This window comes from Salminus brasiliensis, chromosome 1, assembly GCF_030463535.1.
Source record: "Salminus brasiliensis chromosome 1, fSalBra1.hap2, whole genome shotgun sequence".
Taxonomy (NCBI): domain Eukaryota; kingdom Metazoa; phylum Chordata; class Actinopteri; order Characiformes; family Bryconidae; genus Salminus; species Salminus brasiliensis.
In genome coordinates, this window is record NC_132878.1 from 89,632,729 (window position 1) to 89,658,968 (window position 26,240).

At 41.9% G+C, this 26,240-nt stretch overlaps 1 protein-coding gene across 29 annotated transcripts in view; it reads right to left on the reverse strand.

Moving 5' to 3' along the window:
* The window catches only part of rims2a (regulating synaptic membrane exocytosis 2a), a 268,366-nt gene that overhangs the window by 196,975 nt on the left and 45,151 nt on the right, over nucleotides 1-26,240 (reverse strand). For 24 of the 29 annotated variants that reach the window (XM_072692312.1, XM_072692306.1, XM_072692304.1 and 21 more), the window contains 2 exons: nucleotides 25,158-25,169; nucleotides 8,344-8,633 (listed from right to left, as the gene is read on the reverse strand). In XM_072692312.1, coding sequence (XP_072548413.1) covers nucleotides 8,344-8,633; nucleotides 25,158-25,169 — 302 coding nt within the window. The remainder of the gene's footprint in view (nucleotides 1-8,343; nucleotides 8,634-25,157; nucleotides 25,170-26,240) is intronic. The other 5 variants (XM_072692323.1, XM_072692313.1, XM_072692325.1 and 2 more) reach the window with 1 other exon arrangement.

Below are 26,240 nucleotides of genomic sequence, written 5' to 3' on the forward strand. Positions count from 1 at the left end.
AAAAATTTGGTTGTCATAGGTGTTCCCGCTAACATGAGATATAAGAAAACACCATGGTAACATGGTATTTTTAATCATTTGGCCATTTCCCAACATCAGCATTGACCAACAACACATCTGCACCTACAATATTACCAGGTTTTTATTTAACGTAATTATTAAACGTAATTATTGTCTGGACTATATGTGACCCAGTTTACATATGATATATTTATTCAAAATAAAGACATAATTTTTTTTACATATACATATATAGAATTTTAGAAATTAATTGATTTGTGTGCTTACCACACTGTCACAATAACTTATATTATAATGTACTGTTTCTTGACTAAAAATAATGACTTCATAAAGAGGGAAAGTCTTCATTTAATTCTTTAAAGTCAGGAACAAAATAAAATCCTGATGTTTTTTTTTTATTATTGTGTATTTGTAGATGTTTCATTTTAGCAAAATACATGGGAAACTGTTCTGTTTATTAGATTTTTACACAAAAATATATTTCAAATTAATTGGCATGTGTACAAGGCCAGAAACTTGAACCCATGAAGAACTACAGCAAATTTAAAATGGAATTTACCACCCCGTAACGTTTTCATTGTCAGTATGGATCCCATGTTTAATATAAAAGGGATACTATTAATAGGAATTTTTCTGTGCCTGAGGTGGGAAAATATGTATTGTTGGAGGATGAACATTATGATCATCATCACATTTTGCTCTGTATGAAGATTTTAAAAATGTGGAAATCTGCTATGCAGATTTTTGAGCATTTCTATTGGTCCATTCATCAGGAAACCTTAAAACAATATAAAGAAGAACTCATCCATCTATCTTATTATCTGCTTCTTCATGGTCAGGGTTACAGTGTATCCGGAGCCTTACCAGTAAACCATGTAAATCATTAGGCGCAAGTCCGGGGGTGGGGGATACCCCCTGTACACGGACCCAGTCCGTCGCACCATCGCAGGGTCAACACACAAACATTCATTCACATACTCACACCTAGGGGCGATGTAGCACGGCCAAGTCACCTACCTTGTGAACTTTTGGGAGGCGGGAGGAATCTGCAGTACCTGGAGGAACTCAGAGAACACTCCCAATGTCTCACAGATAGTGAGCAGAGTGGGGATTGAACCCAGCACCCCAGGCCTCTGGAGCTGTACAACACACTCACACACTATCTATGGTGCCTCCCTTTCTAAGTCAAGCGAGGAAAAAAAATGGAGCCACTACACGGTTTTGGCACGACAGCGATGATATCCTGCCTGGCAAGCAACAAAGTCAATATTAACATACAAAGCCTATCCTAAAAGCAGTTGTTCCTGTCAACCCTCACTAACACAAGCTCAGCTAGCTGGCTGCCATGTTGTGTTTTGCAGTAATAAGACAAGTCTAATGCATTTTGCTGATGGTGGGAGGAGGTGGCAGTGAAAACAAAAAGTGTGAAACCCTGAGAAAACGCCACCGCCGTAATTAAATCCGAATCCCAGCGCAATTACTGTTGTTTCATCCAACCGCTCTCTTCTCCCACTCCTCCCGCCCTTTCTCTCTCTCTCTCTCTCTCTCTCTTTCACACACACACACACACACACACACTCTCCCCGTATCCCATATCCGTGTGTTCACTCGAATGACACCTCGGAGACCAAGACAAATTAGGGCCCCTTCCCACGTTATTCCAGGATATAAATAGGCTGTCAGCGCTTTTTCAGTGGAGGAGATTGGGAGTTAATTTAAACATTCTTTAAGATTAATGAACATGCTTTTTCAGCGCTTAGGCGGCTGCAGCTGGATTCATCAGCGGGCTTTTCCCGGGACCGCTCAGACGGGCCTCATCCGGTCCTGGCAGCTGCTCATTCAGCAGAGCATTAACTGAACTGGAGTCAGTCAGCATTCAGATCTGCTGCAGATAAAGGCGGCAGAACTGGAGAGAGGATTGGATTTAGAGCGCACACACACACACACACACACACATATATATACACCGTTCTTAATGCACTACTGTTATACTCATATACATTTCAGTCATAAAAACCAACATATACAATTACTGTAATGCAATGCTTATAGTCTACTGTTTCAAATATTGAACAGGAAGCTTGTCGGATGGCCTTTTGGATGCATCCGGAAAGATGAACAGAGCTGGAGGTGATGCAAAAAAGCTCTACAGCATAAACATGAGAGCTTTATTTCCCCGTATGCTGGCCAAGTTGCTACTGTCTATTATTTATTCTTTAATAGCTTCTTGGTGCTTAAAAGAGTGTACCTTAAAAAAGCTGAAAACACCTAAATACTATATAATAATTTAAAAATATACCAGTATATCAGCCATAACATTACAATAACACCTGCCTAATCATGTCTAGGTCCCCCTCATGCCACCAAAACAGCTAACAGACCGGTCGAGGCATGGACTCCATGAGACCTCTGAAGGTGTCAGGTATCTGATACAGACATTAGAAGACATTAGAAGCAGATAGCAGATGACGGTAAGTCCTGTAAGTTGGGAGGTGAGGTCTCCATAGATCACATCACTGACCCTTGGGCACCCATTACCCAGTCGCCAGTTCATAGATTGTCCTTTCCTGGAACACTTTTGGTAGGTACTGACCACTGCATACCAGGAACACCCCACGAGGTCTGCCTGATGTTTCAGAGATGTTCTGACCCAGTCGTCTAGCCATCAAAATTCTTATGCTCTCCCATTTCTCCTACTTCCTAAACATAAAAAAATCAATCTTCAAGACGATATACCGCCTAATATATATATATATTTATGTCGTATTTATGTCGTACACTGTTCTCAGTAGAGCATCTTTAAGACGATGGTGTTAGATGAGCCTTAATATACCCAGAAAGAGTTTACTGGTGCTTCCTTGAAAGGAGCCGTGGAGTCCACTGAAGTCAAGGCTACATCTCTCTAATGCATGCTGTTACATAATGCTGGAGCGAGCTTTGATGAACGCAGGCACTGTTTCAGAGCCATATGGCACGCTCGCCTTAAACCTCTCACCTTTCTGCTGAGGAGAAGGGTTTCAGCGTGTTGCACGCCAACAGAAAGAACAATATGCATATCTACTAGAGAGGCCTTTTATTTATAATTCATGAGCCCAACCTCCGTAATCTAAAAGAACAGCAGAAACATTTGCCCCGCGGCCCCGTAAGTGTGTGTGCGAGTGTGTGTGTGTGTGTGTTCTCATTTGACTACACTTGTTCTGACCTCAAGCTGGTGGAGCTGCCTTGGTATAAGCAGCTTAAAGCTCACCAGTTGTGCTGAGTTGGTCAGGTGCGTCTGGCTCAAGAACCCACCAGTTATTGTGTGACGTTCCAGACAACTGGGAACGCTGAACTGTCTGATTTGGATGTTCCTATTTATGTTTGCTTTTTCAAAAATTCAGCAAGTTTTATTGAGAATTATCACCTTTAAACAGGATTCATAAACCTGTTGCCACCATGCCTAATGCCAGGTGTGAGCTAGAGAAGGTATAACGCTTCCCAGCACTGAGCTGTGAAGCAGTGAAACTGTGTTCTCTGGAATGACGGAGCTCCATCCAGTACTTTTAGGATGTACTGGGGTGTTGTGAACAACATCTTGACCTTACTGATGTTCTTGTTGCCGAATACAATCTAACCTTCACAGCAGTGCTCCTCCAAAATCTAGTAGAAAGCCTTCCCTGGACAGTAGAGACAGTTACTCCAACAAAAGCAGAAAAGAAACAATGGATGAGCAGGTGTCCCAATACTTTTGTCCATATAGTGTACATTTGTACATTCTCCTTGTAGCATTTGGTTAAAACAAGTCATTTGTCTAGCCAAAGCCATGTCATAATGATAAACCTGGCTAGTGCGCCCCAAGTGGTTAAACACCCTGCTGTGTCTGTAACTCCGCCTTCCTTGATGATGAAATTTGATGATGGATTTACCCCTCTATTATACATGTTGGCACAGCCACTGGTCGGCAAAAATCAGCCTTATGTGAGCCTTCTTATTGCTTCTGGACTCCCCCCTACAGTTGGGGAGTGTAATTAAGCATTCAGCCATTTTTAGTCTAAGGGTAGTCCAAGACTGTTGCTGGAAAACTGACCCCAAGGCCAGGCCCAAATACGGACTGAGCTTCCCAAAAACATCTTAGCTCTGAGATGATTCTTCAACAGTTGAGTGAGCATCCCACTGAACACTCTCTCTACCAGCATCTATGTGCAGCATTATGTGAGAATCTGCATATTTGGCTTCTGGGCTCCCTCTACAGTTGGGGAGTGTAATTCACTTTTACACCACTGCTGGAAATACAAATCGCACTGTGAGCGCCCCCCGCATGGACAGCTGTGCACATGCATTTGTAGACAAGCTAAGACATACAGAACAGGCATCTGAAGTGAAAGGAGCATGTGGACTGAGCCAGTAGAGCAATGCTACAGGATTGTAGTTTTGGCCCTGCTAAAGTTTCATCGTGCAGTAGCAGCATTCCAGCTCGGAGTGGGAATGACAGATTCCGCCATTCTCCCTATTACAGTCGGTGGAGCATCAGCATGATTCTGACATCTACACAATAATGCTTTAATGAGCTCTTATTAATTGTTTACACAAACCCATTCTGTTTCAGGTCTAAACTGGAGGTGCCGACCCCACCGCAAGCTCAGAAATACATGCTGTAAAACTCTCTCTCTCTCTCACTCTCTCTCTCGCTCACCCGCTCTCTCACTGACACACACACATACCCCAGCCAAGTCCAGGTGAGATCACCTGCCCTTCCCTGCGGCGTTCCGCACGACACACTGCTCACAATCCCCTGCCTCCCGCGGACGCACAAGAACACAGGATCAACATGACACGCAGCAGGTGGCCTGGCTACAAGGGTGCAGACATCTGTTTGCATGAAGGAATCTAATCAGGACCAGTGGAATTACTGTCAGGGCACTTCACACACAGCGCTGGGGGAGCGAGAGAGAAAGAGAAAGAGAGAGAGAAAGTGCAGTGCGCCGAGAGACACGACAAAGAGCCCTCGTTCGGCCAGAAGTGGAACTGCAGCCCAGCAGGAACTGCATAATAAAAGAGAGCTAGAAATGTCACTAGTGATTACACCAACCGGCCACTTCATTAAGACCACCTCACTGATTCTACACTCCCTGTCCATTATATCAGCTCCACTTCCCATATAGGAGCACTCTGTAGTTACTCTGTAATTACAAACTGTAGTCCATCTGTTTCTCTGCATCCTCTGCTAGCCTCCTTTCACCCTGTTTGTTCTTGAATGGTCAGGAGACCACTGGACTGACCACCACAGGACAGGCATGTCAGGCACTGACTGACATGGTGGTGGTGTGTTAGTAGTGTGTGTTGCGCTGTTGTGTACAAGTGGATCAGACACAGCAGTGCTGCTGGAGTGTTTAAACACCTCAGTGTCACTGCTGGACCGAGAATAGCCCACCAACCAGAAACATCCCACTAACAGCAGCGTCCTTTGGGCAGTAGCGTCCTGTGGCCACTAATGAAGGACTAGAAGATGACCAACGCAAACTGTACAGCAACAGATACAGAGGCTCTAAATATTCATCTACAGGGTGGACTAACTAAGTAGGAGTGTGTAACAGAGTGGACAGTGAGTGGACACAAAGCACAAACTTCTGTGTCTGATCCACTTGTAACACACACTACTAACACACCACCATGTCAGGGTCACTGCAGGGCTGAGAATGACCCACCACCCAAATACTACCTGCACTGTGGTGGTCAGTCCTGTGGGGTCCTGATCATTTGAGGACCATGGTAAAAGGAGGCTATCAGAGTATGCAGAGAAACAGATGGAGACAGTTTGTAATTACAGAACTACAGAGTGCTCCTATATGGGAAGTGGAGCTGATATAATGGACAGGGAGTGTAGAAACAAGGAAGCAGTGTTAATGTTTAATAAGGTGCTGTCTGGTTTATATTAGTGATAGATTTATAGAATTGATGTTTTTTTTACATTTTAGAAGAACAGTTAAATGGACATATGGACTTAACTGACCAATAATACACCCTTCTGAAAACAAGCTCATCAGTGCTCTATTAGAATTATACAATCTTTGCTTTGAACCTGACTGGTTCCATTCGAACCCATGGACATGGACATCAACATATTTGCATCCTGGGCAAATCAAGAGCACCCAGTATATTTGATGATGTCATTCAATTGCAGTTAATACAGTCAAAACATACAGTGTTGATCAGGCCTGTAAAATACTGGCTGGAGGCTGGTGCGAGAATTCACTCTCCAGGAAGAAAACAGCTTAACTTGAGCCAGCAACATCATGATTGTGTACATAAATAACACCATCCGAATGTGTGTGTGTGTGTGTGCGTGTGTGTGTTTGTATTTGCTCCAATGGGTTTCCAGTAGCAGCAGCTATCTCTCAGTGGTTTCAGTATGTAAGAACGTTGATGCTGAATCCTGCTCTACAGAGCCCCAATGTGCTTCCTTTCATATGAACTCTTCTTCTCCTGCTTACCCCTCAGTGGCATTCTTCTCCAGCATAAGTGATACTGCTGAGAGTGTAAAGCCTCCTAAGCAACTAAAGGTTAAGTACCTGCTACATTTTCCTTTGCTAAAAAGATTCTGATCTTCCCTGAACAGCTACAGTGCTGGTCAGTTCAGGTCAGTGCTGTATGATGATGGTAGTCTTAATGTGGTTTTCACTGAAGCAGAGCTTAATAAACACTACAACCTCATCCATTTAATTTTAAAAAGACTGTTGTTGAAGGTTTACACCAGGCTTCCTCAAATCCGACCCTGAAGGACCAGTGTCCAGCACAGTTGGGTGATTTCCCTGCTGATTTCCTCTGTTTGAGAAGAGAAACCGCCAAACCGCTAAACCCTCACCAAGCTTCCACATTCACCAGATTACAAAGACTACAATCAACCTACGATCTTGACCAATAAACAATTTACTTCCATCACACATCCTGGACTAGAAGTAAAGAAGATCTGCACGTTCAGGGCTGTGATTGCATTAAATATCAAACACTTTGAGAATGCGGACCACGCTAGCTGAGGCAAGGAGGAGAACTCGAGAAATTTGGGATGGAGTTCTGGAGGGCTCCGAGCTGATGGGACCCGAAGCCAGACCCCCCTTGCCAGGTAGAGGTTGAGTATGATTGGATGATCAGGAGGAGTAGGGGCGGTGGTGGGGTGCAGGTTTTCGTCACGAGAACGAGAAGGGAGAGGAACGGTTTTATAGTGTGTAGAAATGGAGGAAAGGAGTTGGGCGTGGTCCTTCTCCCAAACTTTCAGTTATTACATTTTTACATTACAATTATATTAATACATTATTGCATTTTGGCAACCAATGCAATACTCTTTTAACTTTTAAATAATAAACTTTTAATACTTCTAATATTTTGATTTGATTTGGTTGTACAATACTGGATAAAACTGCCATTGCAATATTTGCAATAAATCATTTCTGCAGTATGTTTTGCAATATTCCAAAATACAGGGACCAGATTTCAACAGAAATCTAAATGATATTCACCAGAAATCTAAATCTGATAAATGATATTAGACAGATATAATCTGTCTAATGGAAAAAGAGAACAGTGGGAAAGTTGTAGCATGATCGTTTTGAGGTATTCTGCCTCACATGACATTGCAAGTCCTGCGATATGACTACTGTGCATGTGCACATCGCAATACTGATGCAGGATCAATATATGGAGCAGTTCTACTATCAATTGTTTATTTAAGTAAGATAAGTTTTAATTTAGTTTTTACTAATAAAAACCTGTTCTCTGTTCATTCTGATGTCAGGATGTTTCCCACACCCACATTAAGGCTAAGCTTAGACTAAAACAATATTCAACTGATATTCAACTTATCACTGATACTGCAATTCAGTCTCCAACGCTAGAAATAATATCCAAAGAACTGACCCTTGGTGTCCATCCATACACCCACCAACCCACCCACCCATAAATTCATCCATCCATCCATTCATCCATCCACCCATCCCCTTATCTTCTCATCTACATTCTGGTCAGAAAGCCTACCCAGAATTACTGGGCACAAGACAGGAATTACAACCCTATTCAGAATCTTACAAACCAAGCAAGTTTACCTTTACTAACTACTAACTTGTGTAGATACTTTAATCTCAGTATTCCACTGCCAGGGCTGTGATTTCAAGAACTTTGCACACACCCATGCTGAACTCATCCGCTGGACACATCCACGGACGCCCAAGCGCTCTGACCACGTGATGACTCCAGACAGAAGTTCTCAACCGTGCACATCAAGCAATTATGGCAATTCCAGTCCATCTCAAGCATTATAAGAATATTTAAGTGACCAGTCGGTCCCCTTACCTGTCGACAGGTACGCCGTCGGGCTTCAGCCCCGAGCCGTTATCGAGAGAGTGCTGGCGGGACAGTCCCGAGGCCCTGCTGCGGTCCCCTGGGGGCCCCTGGTAGAGGAGCGGGGCCTCCTGCAGTTTGGCTTTCTTCTCCTGAGGAGCCTCCTCGTGGCGTCTGCGCGACACCCCTCGGGGGTCACTCACACCTGGAGGCAACGCAGCCCCTGACCCACTGTAGAACCAGGCCCCGGACTTGGTGAGGATTTCTTGTTGTTTTCGGCACAAGTTGCATACCCACATTACCTGACAGCAAGAGAGGAGCAAGAGGGTTAGATGCTGAGCTTGGTATTGGCAGATGTTCATGACATGACTTAAGAGAGTGCAAAACCATGAGGTAATGCAGAAAGTATGCAGAACTAAATGTAATCTAATTACATAGAGGAATTAGGAATTAGCTGCTGGGGAGCTGATCTCACAATACTGATTAGCCAGTCTGTTTAATGGTATACAGGAGCTCTGGCTCTTTAGGGCTTTGCCTAGTACTGCTAGCTACTGCCCGCTAATGATCATGGTTTTGCGCTGCACACTTACTGCACGTGAGATGAGGATGAGGCTGAGACTGCTGTTGTGGGAGAAGGAGGTTCATTAGCTCAGCACAAGAGTGAATTAAAAGATTTCAGTGGAGACACCAAAGCCAGATTTGTGTTTATCAGAATGATGTAATTAGCAGCACTAGGTCCCACAATGAGCTGTCAGACTAGAGGAGAGCAGTGAGGTCAGGGATGATGATATCAGCAGTGGTTGCTTGTCCTCAGACACAGTTTCGTGAAGTTTATGAGGTTCAGCATGGTATGAAACTATGAACAGTGGCTCATACAGTTGGATATGGAAAGAGACCGACCATTGTGTGAACACATATAGAGAGGGAGCTACACTATATGTCCAAATGTCTGACACAGATGTGCAAATGCACAAACACAGCTTGTCTAGTCCCTGTAGAGAAGTACTGCCCATAGAGTAGGACTCTCTGGAGCAGATAAACATGAACCTGTTGGCACCAGGCCTAATGCCAGGCATGGGCTAGAGAGGTATAAAGCCACTTAGCATTGAGCTGTGGAGCAGTAGAATTATGGTGGTGCTTCATCCAATATTTGTTGGATAAGTAGGGGAGTTGTAGATGAGTTGCGGTGGTGATCATCCAATATCCTGACCTTCCTAACACTTTTTTCGCTGAACACAATCAAATCTCACAGCAGTGCTCCTCCAAAATCTAGTAGAAAGCCTTCTTCTCTGGACAGTAGAGACAGTTACCCTAACAAAAAGCAGCATAAATGTTTTTAAATAGCCTTGATTTTAAAAGAAACAATAATGGTAGCAGGTGTCCCAATACTTTTGTCCATGTAGTGTATTAGTGAGTGAATAAACAAACAAGCAAACTACCAAAAACACATATTTATTGCATTATTGAAAAACTATTATCAAACTATTATCATATCAATAATAATATGTTAGCCATAACCTTATCTGAGAAGCACGTTTAGGATCTGTGGATGTCCAAAAATAGCTACTATGACCAGTGGCAGACTTAGATATGAGCAACATGGGAAGCTCCTGTAGGTGATATGGGGTGCCTGCACGAAAAATATCAGAATAATAAAATTTTTCACATCATAAATAATGTAGACAGGGCTCTATATCTGCTTAGTTGACTTTGTGACAGTGATTACTGAAACTCTCCAAAAACAGCCAACCAATCACATCAAACCTGCTCTTACACCATACCATAACACACAAAGCAATGCTTAACAAAACTACTGCCTTTCTAACCATTAAATACAACACACAAAGACATCCCAAAGCATGATGGGAGCACTGTCACTGCCACTGTCCTCATCATCATGTCCACATGTGGGTTAACACATGTTACATGGAACGGGGGGGGGGTAGGGGTTTACCCAGGGCAGCATTTGCAAGCTAAACCCATCACTGACTATGACTAAGAAAGACCCAACCGTACTGAGGGCAGTAGGGCATGTAGAACAATGTAGATCATTTGTCAACATCTAGAGCACTGTTTAAGCATCACGGTCACTAAAATAATATTTTCAGCTGTTTAGAAATGTCCAGCATATTAATGTTGGTCATTATTGTTCATCAGATTATGCTTTAAATATATCTTTGCCTCCCTTTTTCTCTCTCTCTCTCTTTCTGTATGCAGTGGCATATGGCACTGCAGACTGTCCCTGTCATTTTGGCAAAAAGAGACTAGTCTGGCCAACGTGAGAGACACCAGGAGAAATCCTAAGCGGATGAACTGAGGGGGAGAGAAACAGAAGAGCATCGTTCAGAAAAGCTAACGCAGCCAACGATGAATGAAAGCAATTCATGAATGAAATCAACACCATCTACTTCCACCATTAGCTGCCATTCATTCATTTTTAGCAATGTTAACAACTGTATAGCACAACACTCCTTTAGCTGCTGCCTGAGGAACGAGTGGATGTAAGTATTTGATGTAATAGAGAGAGAGAGGAAGAGAGGAAGACAGACACAGGTTCACAGAAAGATGTCCTCTCTCTTTCCAGACTAATGGAGAAAGAGAAATTGGGGTGTCCATGGCCGGCCGCGGCCTAAAGATTAGAGAAGTGAGCTTGTGACCATAAGGGTCAGACAGACAGATAAACAGAAACAGGTAGACAGAAATATGTTCTCTCTTTTTCCAGAGTAATCAAGAGCAAGGTGTAAGGGTGTCCATGGGCAGCTGTGGCCTGAAGGTCAGAAAAGCTCTGGCCTAAAGGTTAGAGAAGGGTCAGAGAGGTGGACAGAGAAATGTTTCTTTCTCTTTTTCCATAGTAATAGTGTCCTGGCACCTTTAGCAGTGGCCTAAAGGTTAGAGAAGCAGGATTGGGACCAGAAGGTCATTGATTTGATTCCCTGGATTGGCAGGAATTGGGGGTATGAGAAGAGTGAAGGGGCAGTGCTTTGTCATTTCTCAACATGCACAGCTGAAGTGTCCTTGAGCAAGGCACCCAACCCCAAAATGCCCTCTAGGTGTTGAGACTGCCCACCACTCTTAATGAGTGTTCTCATTCCATGCTGTGCAATGACTTTAGAACCCCATGCCAACACTGTGTGAGAGTCTGTTTTAAGCATATGGGCTGTCAATTGTTAACCTTTGCTGCTGTATGAATCCGCAAAACCCTACACAAGGTTCTCCACCAGTGTGAAGAACCTCTTTAACCAGGGTTTTAAAGGGCTCTTAAAGTCGGCATGACTGTGTAGGAACACACTATTCATTTTTTCAGCTCCAGCCATCCAAGATCTGTATACTGGCAGATAAAAGTCACTCACAGATTGGTGCGCAAGCTATCGGGTTGATCACCTTGTTGCACAAGAGACTAAGACAAGAGTTTCAGCAGAATCTAGTTAAAAGTATATTTAAAAAAACAGCCTACATTACAAGCTAAAGATGAAACCCAAGTAAAAAAGCAAGCACACTGATTTCTGAGTGGCTATACACTTGATTTATCAAGATTTGAGGCTCTTGGCTCCTCCTCTGCAGTTCACACTTTTAGCTGACCTGAAACTACACCTGAGCACCAAGCTTCTATGTTAACCTTAAGACAAGAGTTTTAGCAGAATCTAGTTAAAAGTATATTTAAAAACCAGTCTACCTTTCAAGCTAAAGATGAAACCCAAGAAAAAAGCAAGTAAAAAAGCATTTGGGCACTAGCTTTTGGGGCAGTGGTGGCTCAGTGGTATAAGCGCTAGATTACTGATCACAGGGTTGTGGGTTGGGTTCAATACCTAAGCAGCCACTGTTAGGTCCTGGAGCAGGACCCTTAACCGTCTTTGCTCCAGGGGTGCCATTGCATGGTTGAGTACAAGGTAGAATTGAATTGAATGCTATAAGTATATATGACCACAAAGGCACATTATTAGAAGCGAGAGGATATGTCTATGGGACCTTCCAACAGTGTGGAATTATCTTCATGGTGCCCCCTCAGAACCTCTGGACTGGGTTGCTCTTAAAAAGAAAAAAGTCATTAGAAACAGCTCTTTTGCTTGCTGTGTCCAAATATGTGGGCTTAATTTGCTTTAATTTGGTTGGAATTATTCTTGTGTGATGTTGAGACTTAACCCAATGTTCATGTACTCCTGGATTCAGGTGATCAGTTGACTCCAGAACTCCAGATGGAACTGCCTGTGTCCTTAGAAGGAACTGAGGAGCTCTGTTCTTTATTTAAAACTGGGACTTGTGCAAAAAACCATTAAACACTCAAAAGTGAGAAACTTTTTTGGATACTTCTATATATCCACAGGACCTCATTATCAGACGTGGCCTAGAATATGAGGTAGAATGTGGACAGCGCCATCGTTAAGATGCATTTAGCCAACCAGCCAAAACATAGATTGGTGGGAAGCGTATGGTTCTCTACAGCTGAAGCAACAACACAGCATGGCCTACAGTGTATCTGCTTCACCACACAGTCCGAATGTTATGCTGGTATAGCTGTACAGTTCCACCCATAACCAAACACTAAAGCAAGTTCATTTTCTGCCCCCTTGGGCCAAAACACAGTCACCTCCTGGCCCCTGAGGGTCACAGCAGAGTCACTCACTGACCACCCTAAGGCTGCTACTCTCTACCACTGGCTCCTCTGGCATCCCCAGCCTTCATTAGCCCAATCTCTCCAGCCTCTCCTGTACATATCCCTGTTCTTTCAGCCCCTGCCAGGGCCCCGCACGTCAGCTCTGACCTATTTACCCAGCCCCCGATCGCAATTAGCAGAGAGTCAGCATTGGTGCTCCTCTCCATCACTATCTGCCAGGGGTAATTAAACACGCTTGGAGCCCAGGAACCACTGGGCACTTTCTTTCTCCCCATCCTGAATATCTAATGGGACATTAGCATTCACAAGCCATGAGATGAACTGGGGTACTTCTCTGATCACTCCCGTTGCTTCCAAAACAGGGAGTGATGGGACCATGGTGTTCCAAAATGACTCTTGATTTTCCTCAGTTGAAGTAGCAGGGCTGAATGCATGGACCATGGAATAGGGGCAGCTACCTATGGCTGGCTATGAATGTGTTGAGGAGATCAGCCATAACAACAAGACCACCCTCCTAATACTGAGTAGGTTCTCAACAATACATCTAATAATACATCTGACAGCAAATATGATAGCAGCAACTCCTTTAAGTCCTGTAGGTTGTAAGGTGGGGCCTCCATGAGCATCAATGAGCCTGTTGCCAGACTGTCGTGTCATGGACCGCTACTGACCCCTGCATACCAGGAAAACCCCACGAGACTTGCCTGATGTTTTGGAGATGTTGTGATCAAGTCGTCTAGCCATGAAAGTGACTCAGATTCTTATGCTTGCCTATTTTCCTGCTTTTAACAACACATCACCTTCAAGAACTGACTGTTCACTTGCTGCCAAATACATCCCACATCATGACAGATGCCACTGTAGATGAAGATGATCAATGTTTTTCACTTCACCTGTCAGTGGTGCTAATCTTATGACTGATTAGTGAATATATACAGTTTGGCAAAAGACACAGGACTACAGGACTGCTACTCTCCTCTTCTTCCCTCCACTCCCTCCTTTCCCTACTCCTCCTCTCCTGCATAGCCACCTCTTCCTGAGTTTGCACATTTCATAGTCATTGAACCTGAGTCCAAAAATAGACTCTCATAATGGACAGCTACACACACACACAGAAAATGGAAACGTAAGAAATGTGAGGCAGAAAAAACGCTGAGCACTGCATTAACAGTTGACGTCTCCAATGAAGACAAAACTGACAGCTGTTGTTGACCATCATGTCACATTACACATTACAGGTCCTGATTGTGTGTGCTCGTTATGACTAGTAGTAAGTAAACTGCTCTTTTCTTTTGGTCTCACTAGTTTTAGTCTTAAACAATTACATACTGGTCTAGTAGAACTTGCATCAACTTAGGCATTTATGGATTATATTGATTCCTTTCCTAATCTGTTTGCTGAATAATTGTAAGAGCTCTTTTAGGATTACTTTCTTTAGGAAGTCTTTCTGCAATTATAGATTTTAATAGCCTTTAAACACTCATTTTACAGTGATTTCAGCATTTATCAGTCATTTAGCCCCCTCTTCTGGACATATAATTACACTACAGCATAGCCATAATCAGGGTATTTGTGGAACCGAGGGCACAGTACTGAGTGGCTAGTGTAAGAGGTTACCTGACCCTTTACCCATATGCCATACAATATCAGAGACTACACTGTTCAGTGAGTTAGTGTAAACTTCAGGGTCTTTTTCTTTCAAATCTGCAGTCCTAGTCTTACAACATTATTAAGTTTTGATCGCCAACTAAATTGATGATTTTAATGTATGAAATGCTACAATAAAAATTGTTCAGTCAAGATAATCTTTTCCACACTGGTATTGAGGCAGATAGAGCTAAGCAATCTCTCCCATTAGTTAGGACTTCACTGAGAGAACTGAAGGATAACTGAAGGCTTAACGTATTACTCTGACCTTCTGGAAGTCCCATATACATCATAGACTGTGAATTTTAGCGACAGGCTAACTGGAATTAGTCAGTCAGTTGTTGGAAAATTGCTGCAGCAGATCTGTGCCAGAACTCTATATGTACATATTTGCTGCTAAACAGCTGTATACAAGGTAAAATATATGTTAATGTCTATCACAAGTTTCCTTTTCTTAAGAAACGTTTTGTTTTTGTGTTTTTCTTAAGCATTAAAAGTCTGAGTCTAGTGTTTTTAATGTTTTTATGTAGCAAATCTTTAAGTAAAGGTGTCCTGGCATATATATATATATATATATATGCAAGTTTTAAATCAAACATGGAGTGTTTTTCTTCAGCATTAGAAGTATTTATCTGCAATAGGCATTATTTTGTGCTAGCATACTACTTCTCTATGAGGGCAGGAGGTTTCTCCCCTCTTTTTTTGACAGAATTTGATATTTGTGGCCTGAACTGAAGGCCTAGTTCCAATAGTGATGGTTCACCCCTCTAGTGAATTAATGATTTGGTAAAAACAGTATTTTAGAGCCAAAAATAATTTAAGAATGGCAGCCCATCCTGCATAATCTTCCTGTGCATTCTTCTATACTCTGAAATATCTGGTTTTGTGCTCTCATGCTGTTGTTGATACAATGAATATTTGGCCTTTCTCATATGACAAGCTAGCATACTGCACAAAGCACTGGAGATGCACAAAAAGATGTAGTGAAATATTGATGCAGCATTGAGTGAGATGTTATCAGTATCATATGGCTCTTTTCCTCTTCACTGGCACTGAACTGAAGCCAGCTATTAAGGATGAGTACAGAAAATGTCTTGTTAATTTAAAAAATTGTTAACCTGAAATGTTCCCACTTTCATATTGGCTATCATAATCCAATATAGCAATACATATTAATGAATGTTTTTTTGTAATTATAGTGCTTATTACAGAAACATTCAGCCATACTGGGTATAGATTTGATGTACATTCAGGTAAATTCAGTTATGTAGGTTATAGTGCTGATGTGAACAAAAAAATCAGTTATATTACTTAATGTAGTTAGTGTAAGAAAATACCTTCATATTGGTTATAGTGTTGTAATGTTATAATGTGCAGATACTTTCAGTTATATAGGTTAATAGTGTTGAGGTAAATTTAGGTATTTATTTATAGAGGTTCAGAAATTCTGTTATATTGGTAATAGTGCTGATTACAGAGATTCAGTTATATTGATTAAAGTTTTTATTGCAGAAATTGGCTATGGTGCTGATTATGAAAATGTAGTTATATTATTTTTTGTGCTGATTACAGAAATGTTGTTATATTGGTCATAGTGCTGATTACAGACATTTAGTTATGTTGGTTATTGTGCAGATAACATAAATTTAGTTATATTGGTTATAGTGCTGAAAACAGAAATTCAGTTATATTAGTTATAGTGCTGAATGCAGAAATTTAGTTATACTGGTTATAGCGTTAATGTACAGGTAAATTCAGTGATGTTGGTTATAGTGTTAATGTACAGAAAAATCCCTTTATAATGTTTATGGTGCTGAAATACAGAATAATCCAGCTATATAGGTTATAGCATTAATGTACAGGTAAATTCAGGTATATTGGTATAGTGCTGATGTACAGTTAGATTAGGTATATTCACAGTGTAGGAGTAATACTAGATGAGGTCAGGTCGAATGGTAACATTTTAAGGTTACAGCCATTGGGGTTTGTTGCTCTTGTCAGCCAATGACAACAAATTTTGCTTAGATGTTACTGTATGTGCACTGAATATGAATGCTTCTCTGTTGTGTTTAATGCATTCCAAGAGGTGACAGTAATTATGAAGGCCTGAGAACTCCCATTCTACCCTTGGTAGAGCGCATACGGCACAGGGTGGGGAAAGAAGCATGGACATATTTCAGCATACGCATTTAGATGAACATTGCTTTTAATTCAGCTATAACCTACAACACGTCTGAGAGTCTTATTCGACTACTCTAACGTTTTCCAGAAAGCATCCCACTTGAACTCACCCTGTGTTAGAATGTGTCCTGCTCTGTTTTCAGTGTTATTTTGTAGAAAGTGACTACATTTTGTGACGAAGCTTCATCACTCACGTGCTTCAGCAGCCTGGCACGTGGATCATGAGAATTTAATGAGCTGCTATATTTAGTGCGCAGCAGCTCATCATAGACCTTGATGCATATTCATGCGTTTAGTTTTTTCTTCCAAGTTTAGAGAGACCTGTTAATTACTGGTGCTAGGAACGAAGAGCCAGGTTAGAAAATAGACCCTCTCCTCCAGTCCTCGGTCACACGGCTGCTGTTTCTGATGCAATCCTGGCATCCTTGGGACTTGGAGCAGCTCCAACTACAACTGGTTTCAGGGCTACATATAGAGAAAGAAGTGCAGGGTCACATATGCCATGGGTTGATATGGCTGCAGGCGTCTCTGCAGACCAGTGCTGATTTGAGGTAGGCTAGGAGATGGCAGATGAGGGCGGCAGACAGCCATTACTATTAATAACTAATGAATGCTGTTTAATACCTTTAATTCTAACATCTCTGGACAAATTCTGTAACACCTGTGTAATATCTTCTTGTATACTATAGCAACTGTCTGAAATTACTACTAAGATTTGTATAGCAATCCTGTAGAAATTCCTATATTTTTGATGTAGGTCAAACTCAAAAAGCAGAGATGTTTCTTTAATCAGAGGTTATCTTTATAGTACGTAAGAACAAAAAAATCTGAGAATATAAATGAAAACTATAGCCCTATTATTAAGGTCCTATACGTATACCCCAATAATGTTGAGCAAGCAGTAGGCTACATTACACTGGAGACAATGCTAAGGTTATTATTAATAGGCTCAACATTGCTGAAATCTTAACAGAGCCAGTTGCTTACCCATAATGCTCATTTTTGTTGTTTTATGAAGAACAGGTCCAGTCTGAAGGCTGTCTTAATACATATTGTTTCCAGAAATCTCTTCAATTTCCAGCACCTCAGACAGCAGCTCCTCTCCCAACAGCTGCCAGTCGAAATGTTCGGCTACGACAGCAGCCTCCGGCCGCCATCAGTTCACCTCTTAAGGCATGAACTCCTCCTTTAACAATCTGGAAAGATGTGAGGCTGAGCAAGTTTTGAGGAAATGCGCTGACTCGAAGCCAGTGAGAGGAAACTGCAGCGACTGAAAAGCAAAACAGCTGTCACAGCGCGAGCGGTACCGTGGAGTCTTTTCCCGCCACAGCAGCACTTGCACTGTTCTCTTCAATAATGCATTAGCATAATGTGGGCTGGGCTTCACTCATTAGGTATGTAGAACCTCACACTATTACACAAACATCAAACGTCACAAGATCTTGGAGATAGCAACTTGTAACTTGAGATAGTCCTGGTTTATAATTATCATCAGTTCAATATCCCCTTAAATATCCAATATCTGATCACAAATACTGGTATTTATTATTTGCATCAGGGATGTTAAGAATGACAAGGGATGTCAAAAAATGTGTTTAAAAACATTTGTTGGTTTGTTGATTACCTTTCTTACAAAGCTGTTTCCAACCTGTAGATTTGTATATTCCCTTTTATTTTCAGCAAATCTCTAGAATATAAAAATATATCATTTTATTCTAATATAGATATGTATATTTATTACAGCTGGTTGGAAGTTGAGTATCTTCTGTTCATGTTATATATAATATTATATATAACATGATTCTTATATTATATTGTGTATATATATATAAATATATAATATATTATATTATATATAATTATTATATAAATAGCTTTTATACATAGTTTCCATACTGTATATTTAGTGTAGGTATAATGTATGTATGAATGTATGTTATGGATTTTTCAACATGAGCACTGCCTGCCGTATCCATAGCATCCATAGCAAGTTCAAAAGGTTCAAAAACCAGGTTAAAAATGCACCTAAATGTTGCTGTTATTATTAGCACTGACCCTGTTCAGTACTCTGAATCTTTGTCATATAAAAATACATAATTCATTTGAGTCAGAACCTGCTCATTACACGATTATTGACTTGACATGTACGTCTGACTTCCATGTCCTGAGTGACGTAGTTTTCAGATGAAACTGGTCCCACCCCATGCAAATCGGAACATGATTGGTTGATTCTTCTGTCACCTTTATGTTGGTACTTGTTAGGCCTTCAGTTCTACTAGTGAAGCCCTAACCAATAGAGGAGCTTGCTTTTGTGTTATCAACCCATGTTTAATAACAATAAGCCTGACGATGTAGTACTTGTCTAGCTTAAAAGTAAAGATCCTGAGGCTGTTTTGCAGCCTTGCTATAATTTGTATGATTTATGTTTTTTTTTTTAAACAGCAATAAATAAGTTTATACAGCCACTAGGAGCATTTACCACAGTAAATTGGAAAAAAAGTAAGACAACTCAAACTAGAGGAACGAGGATGCTTAACCTGGAGAAGCAGTCGGGTATCATGTTGGCCAAAAGCTTGCATTAGCCAATCAGCTTTTACCATCTCGTCTGTGCAATGTCCACTTCCTCAAAAACAAACTAGACTACCACAGACAGACTAGAGCCAAAAGCTAACACTAAACGACTGTCTATGATGTCTTCAGCTGGCTAACCACATATCGCACTGAGAGGACACTGAGAGGACACTAAGTGGACAGCAATCTGTATCTGGTAATTCAGGAATAATGAATAAAAAAAAAGTAATAGGTAAAAGATCTACCTGAAACGACCCACATGAGCAAATAAGGACATCATGTGTGTCACGTTGACCACTGTGGGCAGCACTACGGACAGACAGACTTTCACCAGACGGCATCCTTCTCGTGATTTTGAAGCGTTTCTTAAGAGATTCCACATTTTTCCTTTTACCATACCAAACAAAACACCAATTTGGCTTTACTCCAGCGGGAAAAACCAACATCCAGTCACAACGAGAGATAGCGATATGTATGATTTGGCCGGGTATCATGTTGGCCAAAAGCAAGCATTAGCCGATCAGCTTTTACCATCTCGTTCTTGCAATGTCCACTTCCTCAAAAACAAACTAGACTACCACAGACAGACTAGAGCCAACTACACATCAGAAGGGAACCTCAAAACTCTGCATGAGGAAGCCAACGCAAGCAAGTTCTGTTCTAGGCTAAAAGCTAACACTAAACGACTGTCTATGATGTCTTCAGCTGGTTAACCAGAGGACACTGAGAGGACACTGAGAGGACAGCAACCTGTATCTGGATTCAGGAATAATTACTTCCTGTAAAATGCTAAAAACAAAGCTATGCTATTACATTATTTATATAATATTCCTCATTACATATTATCCAAATCACCGCCCATTTTTACCTAAGATTTCCCATAAAGGTGTGCTCAAAGTTGTCGTGTCTGTGTAACACCTCCCAGTGCCCCATCACTGACCCTGGTGAGACCCTGATCTGCATCCAAAAATGTAGGGCCAACAAGGAACCCGAGAACAACACTTTTCTGGCTCCCAGTTGGGCTACCCTTTCTACCCTTTCAGGCCCCCCACCGACCCACCCACATTAGCTGGGTATATGGTAAATGGAGCTCAGAAACTGGACAGTGAGTGTAGAAACAAGGTGATATCAGTTACAGCTGATGTCAGTTAATTTGCCACATTACATTATTTATATAATATTTCTCATTACATATTATCCAAATCACCGCCCATTTTTACCTAAGCTTTCCCATGTCGTGTCTGTGTAGCAATAGCAACACTAGCCTGCTAAACCTGATTAGGCTGCAGTCTGTAATTGGTGCCGTTTCACTCACTCAGAAGCTTGAATGTCAGTGAAAAGAAGCGTGTTGAAATCTGTCCTTTTTTTCCATCAGCGTTTTTCTGTCCTCCTCCTCCACACTGACAGCCACACTGAAAGGGATCGTGTTGTCTGAGACAGCATGAATATTTACAGGTGCAGCAAGCAGAGCTGTCGGACTCGGCACCCCAGCAACACGATAGCACAGCCTAAGCTGGGCTCTGGGAAAACCACATGAGGCAACGTCTGTGTGCAAGCATGACTAAGGGTTTGCTTAGACTGACCACTAATCGACTCCAAATGCTGACTGCTGACCTGTTCGTTTGTTTACTGGTTTAGAGGAAACTACACTGCAGGCAAACTGGGGGTTGCACTGGTTGCACTGGAAGTTTTGGGTTGGCTTAACTTGTAGTAAGTAATATAGTAAGTTGGCAAAACTTAGATGTTAGATGTTCAACTAAACAGATCACTAACCTCTGTAAGTTAAAGCACTAATTTAAATACACTATATGTCCAAATGTTTGTGGACAATCTTCTAATGAAAACACTTCTGTGGCCTGTGGGGTCCTGACCATTGAGCAACAGGGTGAAAGGAGGCTAATAAAGTATGCAGAGAAACAGATGCAGACTACAGTCAGAAATTACAGAATTACAAAGTGCTCCTACACAGTCAAAATGCTCATGTGGGGTTCCAGGTGGGCATGGGTTCTAAGTATACTTCTATACTTTGTTACTGGGACCCAGTTGTGCTTCCCCAATTTGCCCCAATTGTTACAACCCACCTTAATCTCATATGGGTCCCATCTAGGCCCCATGTGGAGTGTACAACCAAGATGAGGCCCATGCTTAACCCCTCCTTGCCCCATCACTGACCATGGTGAGACCCTGATCTGCATCCAAAAATGTAGGGCCAACAAGGAACCCGAGAACAACACTTTTCTGGCTCCCAGTTGGGCTACCCTTTCTACCCTTTCAGGCCCCACACTGACCCACCCACATCAGCTGGGTATATGGTAAATGGAGCTCAGAAACTGGACAGTGAGTGTAGAAACAAGGTGGTATCAGTTACAGCTGATATCAGTTAATGTGCCCCATCACTGCTATTTGCTGTTTAAACACTGCTGCCACCTACTGGACATATTTTAAACTGCAGTGACACAACATACATTTATACACTAGGTTACTAATGGTCTCTCAGGGATGACATTAAACTTGTGGCTAGTATGTTATGTTAGTTTACTGTAGGGCACAGTTTTGTATGCCAGTATGAACCAGTATGATTTTGAACCAGTATGAACCAGAACCAGACTTAGAGAGTCTCACAGGCAGTAATCTGATTGTCAGCACAGAATAGCCGGTCACCCTGCACTGTCCAGCAACCCAATCCATGACCTGGTTGATCGGACGGCCTCTGAGTTTTGCATCCGGACACGCCAGCCTTGCAGACACCATGGCTCTTCAGACACTTGAGCACCACAGAATCATGGAACCAGAGACAACTTGGAACTTCCGCCCCAGGCAAGAGTAGCAACCCGGACGACCCAACAACTAAAGAAGATTGCCAAGAGGCAAAACACATCACAGCAGACAGTCCAGCTAGACACACACATCACAGAAAAACACACCTCAGAGAAAGATGCTGCAACAAACCCAACAACACAGCGCAACCACAGGCTTGTCCATGCTAACGAACATGGACGTCCTCACTAATGCACCACTGGGCTTCATCCCTAGTAATGCCATTTAAACGTGGTGATAGATAACTGACAGTTAAATGTGTGATTAACAAAATTTATAATTCGATCGCATTGCATTAAGATATATATCCTTCTAATGAATGCATTCAGCTACTTTGCTGACACAGATGTGCAAATGCACATTACCAAAAGAATGGGACTCCATAGAGCAGATAAACTTACCCTAAACCTGCCAGCCAACATGCTCATGTGGGGCCCACATAGGTTCCAGGGCGGGCTAGGTGGGTTTGTACATGCTTTTTTACTGGGAGCCAGTTGTATTTCACAAGTGGTATAAAGCGCCCCAGCATGGATCTTTGGAGCAGTGGTCTATGGAATTCAGTTTTAGAACTGGATTGGGATTAAAACAGCCAATACCCGACTCATTCAAATATTCCTGGATCGGCCCAATCCCAATCCACTGGCCAGTCCATTTTTGTTTATTACAGAATTGAAAAGCACGATCTTCAGCCTAATCAACAAAATCTGAGCTTTACTAATTACATTAAAATCAAATTTAAAAACCTAATCTAGGCTAACCGTGAGCTGATGCAGTGTGATGCCCATTTTGGTCTCTCCTGCCAACTTGCACACCACCCCAGTATCATTAGGCACCCTATTACTACATAAAATACTCGCTTTGCTATTTTATATTTCTTTTTTTACCAAAACTGAACAAAGACTTTGACCATTATCACAATTTATCATTAAACAAAATAAATGACCTAATCACAGTCTCAATGTTAGCTAGCTAACTGCTGCTATCTGAACTGTCTGGCCCAAATGGTCCCCCAGCAGCTGATAGCATCTGATAGCAGCTAATGGGCGATACATAGCATTTTGTATAGCTGCACTTTGGCAAGCAAGAAATATTTTTTTTATTAATTATTAGTCATTTCATTTCAGCCAATAGAAAACCATCAATCTCAAATGCTAGCTACACACATTCTGATGCTCGTGTGTATAAAATCGGAGAGCTTTGCGTAAATCATTATTGTTATTGTTATAACCTTCGTAATTGTACAATCACATACATACTTAATTGCTTACATAATGAAATTAAGACATTTGCAAGACATCTGCAGGCCTTAGCACAAAATACAATCCTAATAAAACATAAAAATGCTGTAATTTCATGTGTTCATAAGTACTGTGTAATATGTTAATCACACTGAGCCGTGAACATGGGAAAATAATAACAAGATGTTAACATTAAAACGTTATACACCGCTCTGCTACACCCTTTAACGTGCTACACACCATGGGGTAACATATGACTGCCACTATGTCATGCCCTACTGTACTTTGCTCAGTTGGATTAGATAGAATGGGCTCCAGGGCTGTTTAAGATGAGTTCGTAAGGGAAACTCCACAAGCCAGGAATATGCCCAGTGTGTGACGAGGAACACTCCAGCTGAACTCGCCTCTGACGTTCACTACAGCTGCACCATCTGGGCCCAGCAGAACTCGACACCGTGGCCATTATCAACCAACACAAAGAGGGTGGCCCTGTGCCAGCACACACCGGTGTATACCTACGAGGTACTCCACCATCAGACTGCTGCAGTGTAAATACAAACACACTAACTGTTTTCTAAGTTACATGTGGTGTATATGTACTCCCACAATACACTGCTATACATCATGTAGAGTTAATACGTAACATTGTACTGGATGTGCAAATGCACACACACAGCTTGTCTAGTCCCTGTAGAGAAGTATTGCCAATTCAATTGGCACCATCATTCTTTTAAGGCGTGGGCTAGAGGGCAATAGAGCATTGAGTTGTGCTGGTGCTCCATTCAGTACTATATGGTTGCGCTGGAGAGTTGGAGATGATGTGGGGTGGGGTGGTGATCATCCAACATCTTGAAATTTGCCCTTTGACAAGACAAGACAAGACAACCATATTCACCATTAGTGTTGGACACAGATGGAATTTGGCCTCCGTCTTTAACCCATCCGTGCAGTGAAAACACACAAACACAATAATGATCAAGTACACACAGTGACAGTGAGCACACATGCCCAGAGCGGTGGGCAGCCAGGTGAAGGTGCAGAGAGGGCCTTGTCCAAGGGCCCAAATGTGGCAGCTAGCCAAATCAAGGTATCGAACCCACAACACTGTCTTCAATAGTCTGGTGCTCTAACCACTGAGCCACCACTGCCCCCTGCAGTGCAGAATGAACTTTAGCTCTGCATAATAGATGCAAATATCACAAATTGCTTAGTATTGTGTTGCTAGCCACAGTAAGCTAGCACAAAAACGCTCCTGAAGGGCCTCAGTATAAAATGATTTAAGATATAAAATGAGCAAACTTGTCATCACAGAGGAGAGGCAGACCTTATAATACATATAAGATCTTTGGGAGAGGTCGTCAACAAGCGAAGTCTCTGAGGCACTTTAACTACAATCACACAGTAAATTACTAAAACAGTTCTTTAACTCTCTCTTAAGTCTCTCTCTCTCTCTCTCTCTCTCCCTCTCTACACACACACACACACACACTTACTTGTGGGGTGCAAAAGTACTTTCTTAATTATACGTCCATTTTAAAAGTCAATTTTACTGGTAAAAATAAATAATATATGAATAAATGAAATATTTTGATTTACCGTTAAGCCTTTTAAAATAACCCAAATCTTTAAATATACTGTGATACACATTTTTCACCCGCCCAGCCCTACACCAGACCCATCTTTTCAATCAATTGTGCCATAGTTAACTGAACTATGTGTGTGTGGGGGGGCTACTGAAAAAGAAATAAAAGGATGCTAACCACTTTGTCCTCCTGTTGCGATTCCACAGGGGTGAGAAAAAGAGAGAAAAGAGAGGGGAAGGACTATGAGTGACGTTAAGACACACACATACACATATCTGTACACTGTCGTTCCAGTGCGTTCAGCACTTAAATAAATAGTACATTATTTTTTATCTCCTAACTGGTGGCTACTAGCTTCTGTTCATTGTTGCTAGCTTCTATTCATTTAAAGGAAGACAAAACACATATACACTATATGTCCAAATATTTGTGGACACCCCTTCTACTGAATGCATTCGGCTACTGTAAGTTGCACCTATTGCTGACACAGATGTGCAAATGCACAGATACACACCCAGCTTGTCTAGACCCTGTAGAGAAGATCTGCCAATAGAATAGAATCAGATAAACACAAACCGATTGGCACTATGCTTAATGCCAGGCTAGAGGGGCATAAGGCCCCCAGCTTTGAGCTGTGGAGCAGTGGAACTGTTCTCTGGAATGATGGTTGGTGCCCCATCTAATACTTTTGGGCTGAGCTGGGTGGTTGAAGATGAGGTGGGGTGGCACCATTCCTGACATCACTAATGCTCTTGTCACTGAATGCAATCAAATCCTCATAGTTGAAGAATCTTGTTAAAGAATCTAGCCTTCCCTGGGCAGGTGTCCTAATACTTTTGTCCATATAGTGTATGTCCTCTCAAGTCTAGAGTTCCTAAATATCAGAGAAAGAGGCAGCATCGCCCTCCTGTGGCCATTAAACAAATGACACCGCCTTGAACTGCCTCTAACTTCCACTTTCTGAGTTCAACTCAAGTGAGCAGCCGAGAAAACGTCTCTCTTTCATTAAAGTCTTGTGTGTCTTAATCCAAATGTCTGTACGCAGCCAAGATTTCAGTAAGTTCAGTGCACTGAGATGACAAACAGTGCCAGAACATAAAGAGAAGACAGCCAATATCAAAACAATAGGAAAGCCACGTTCAGGGCTGCAGGCCTGAGATGAAAAAGAGCAGCTTAAAAAGATATAATAATAACTATACATTAACCAAATCATCGTGTGACACCACAAAATTACACAAGGATTCACAAATTTACAAATTA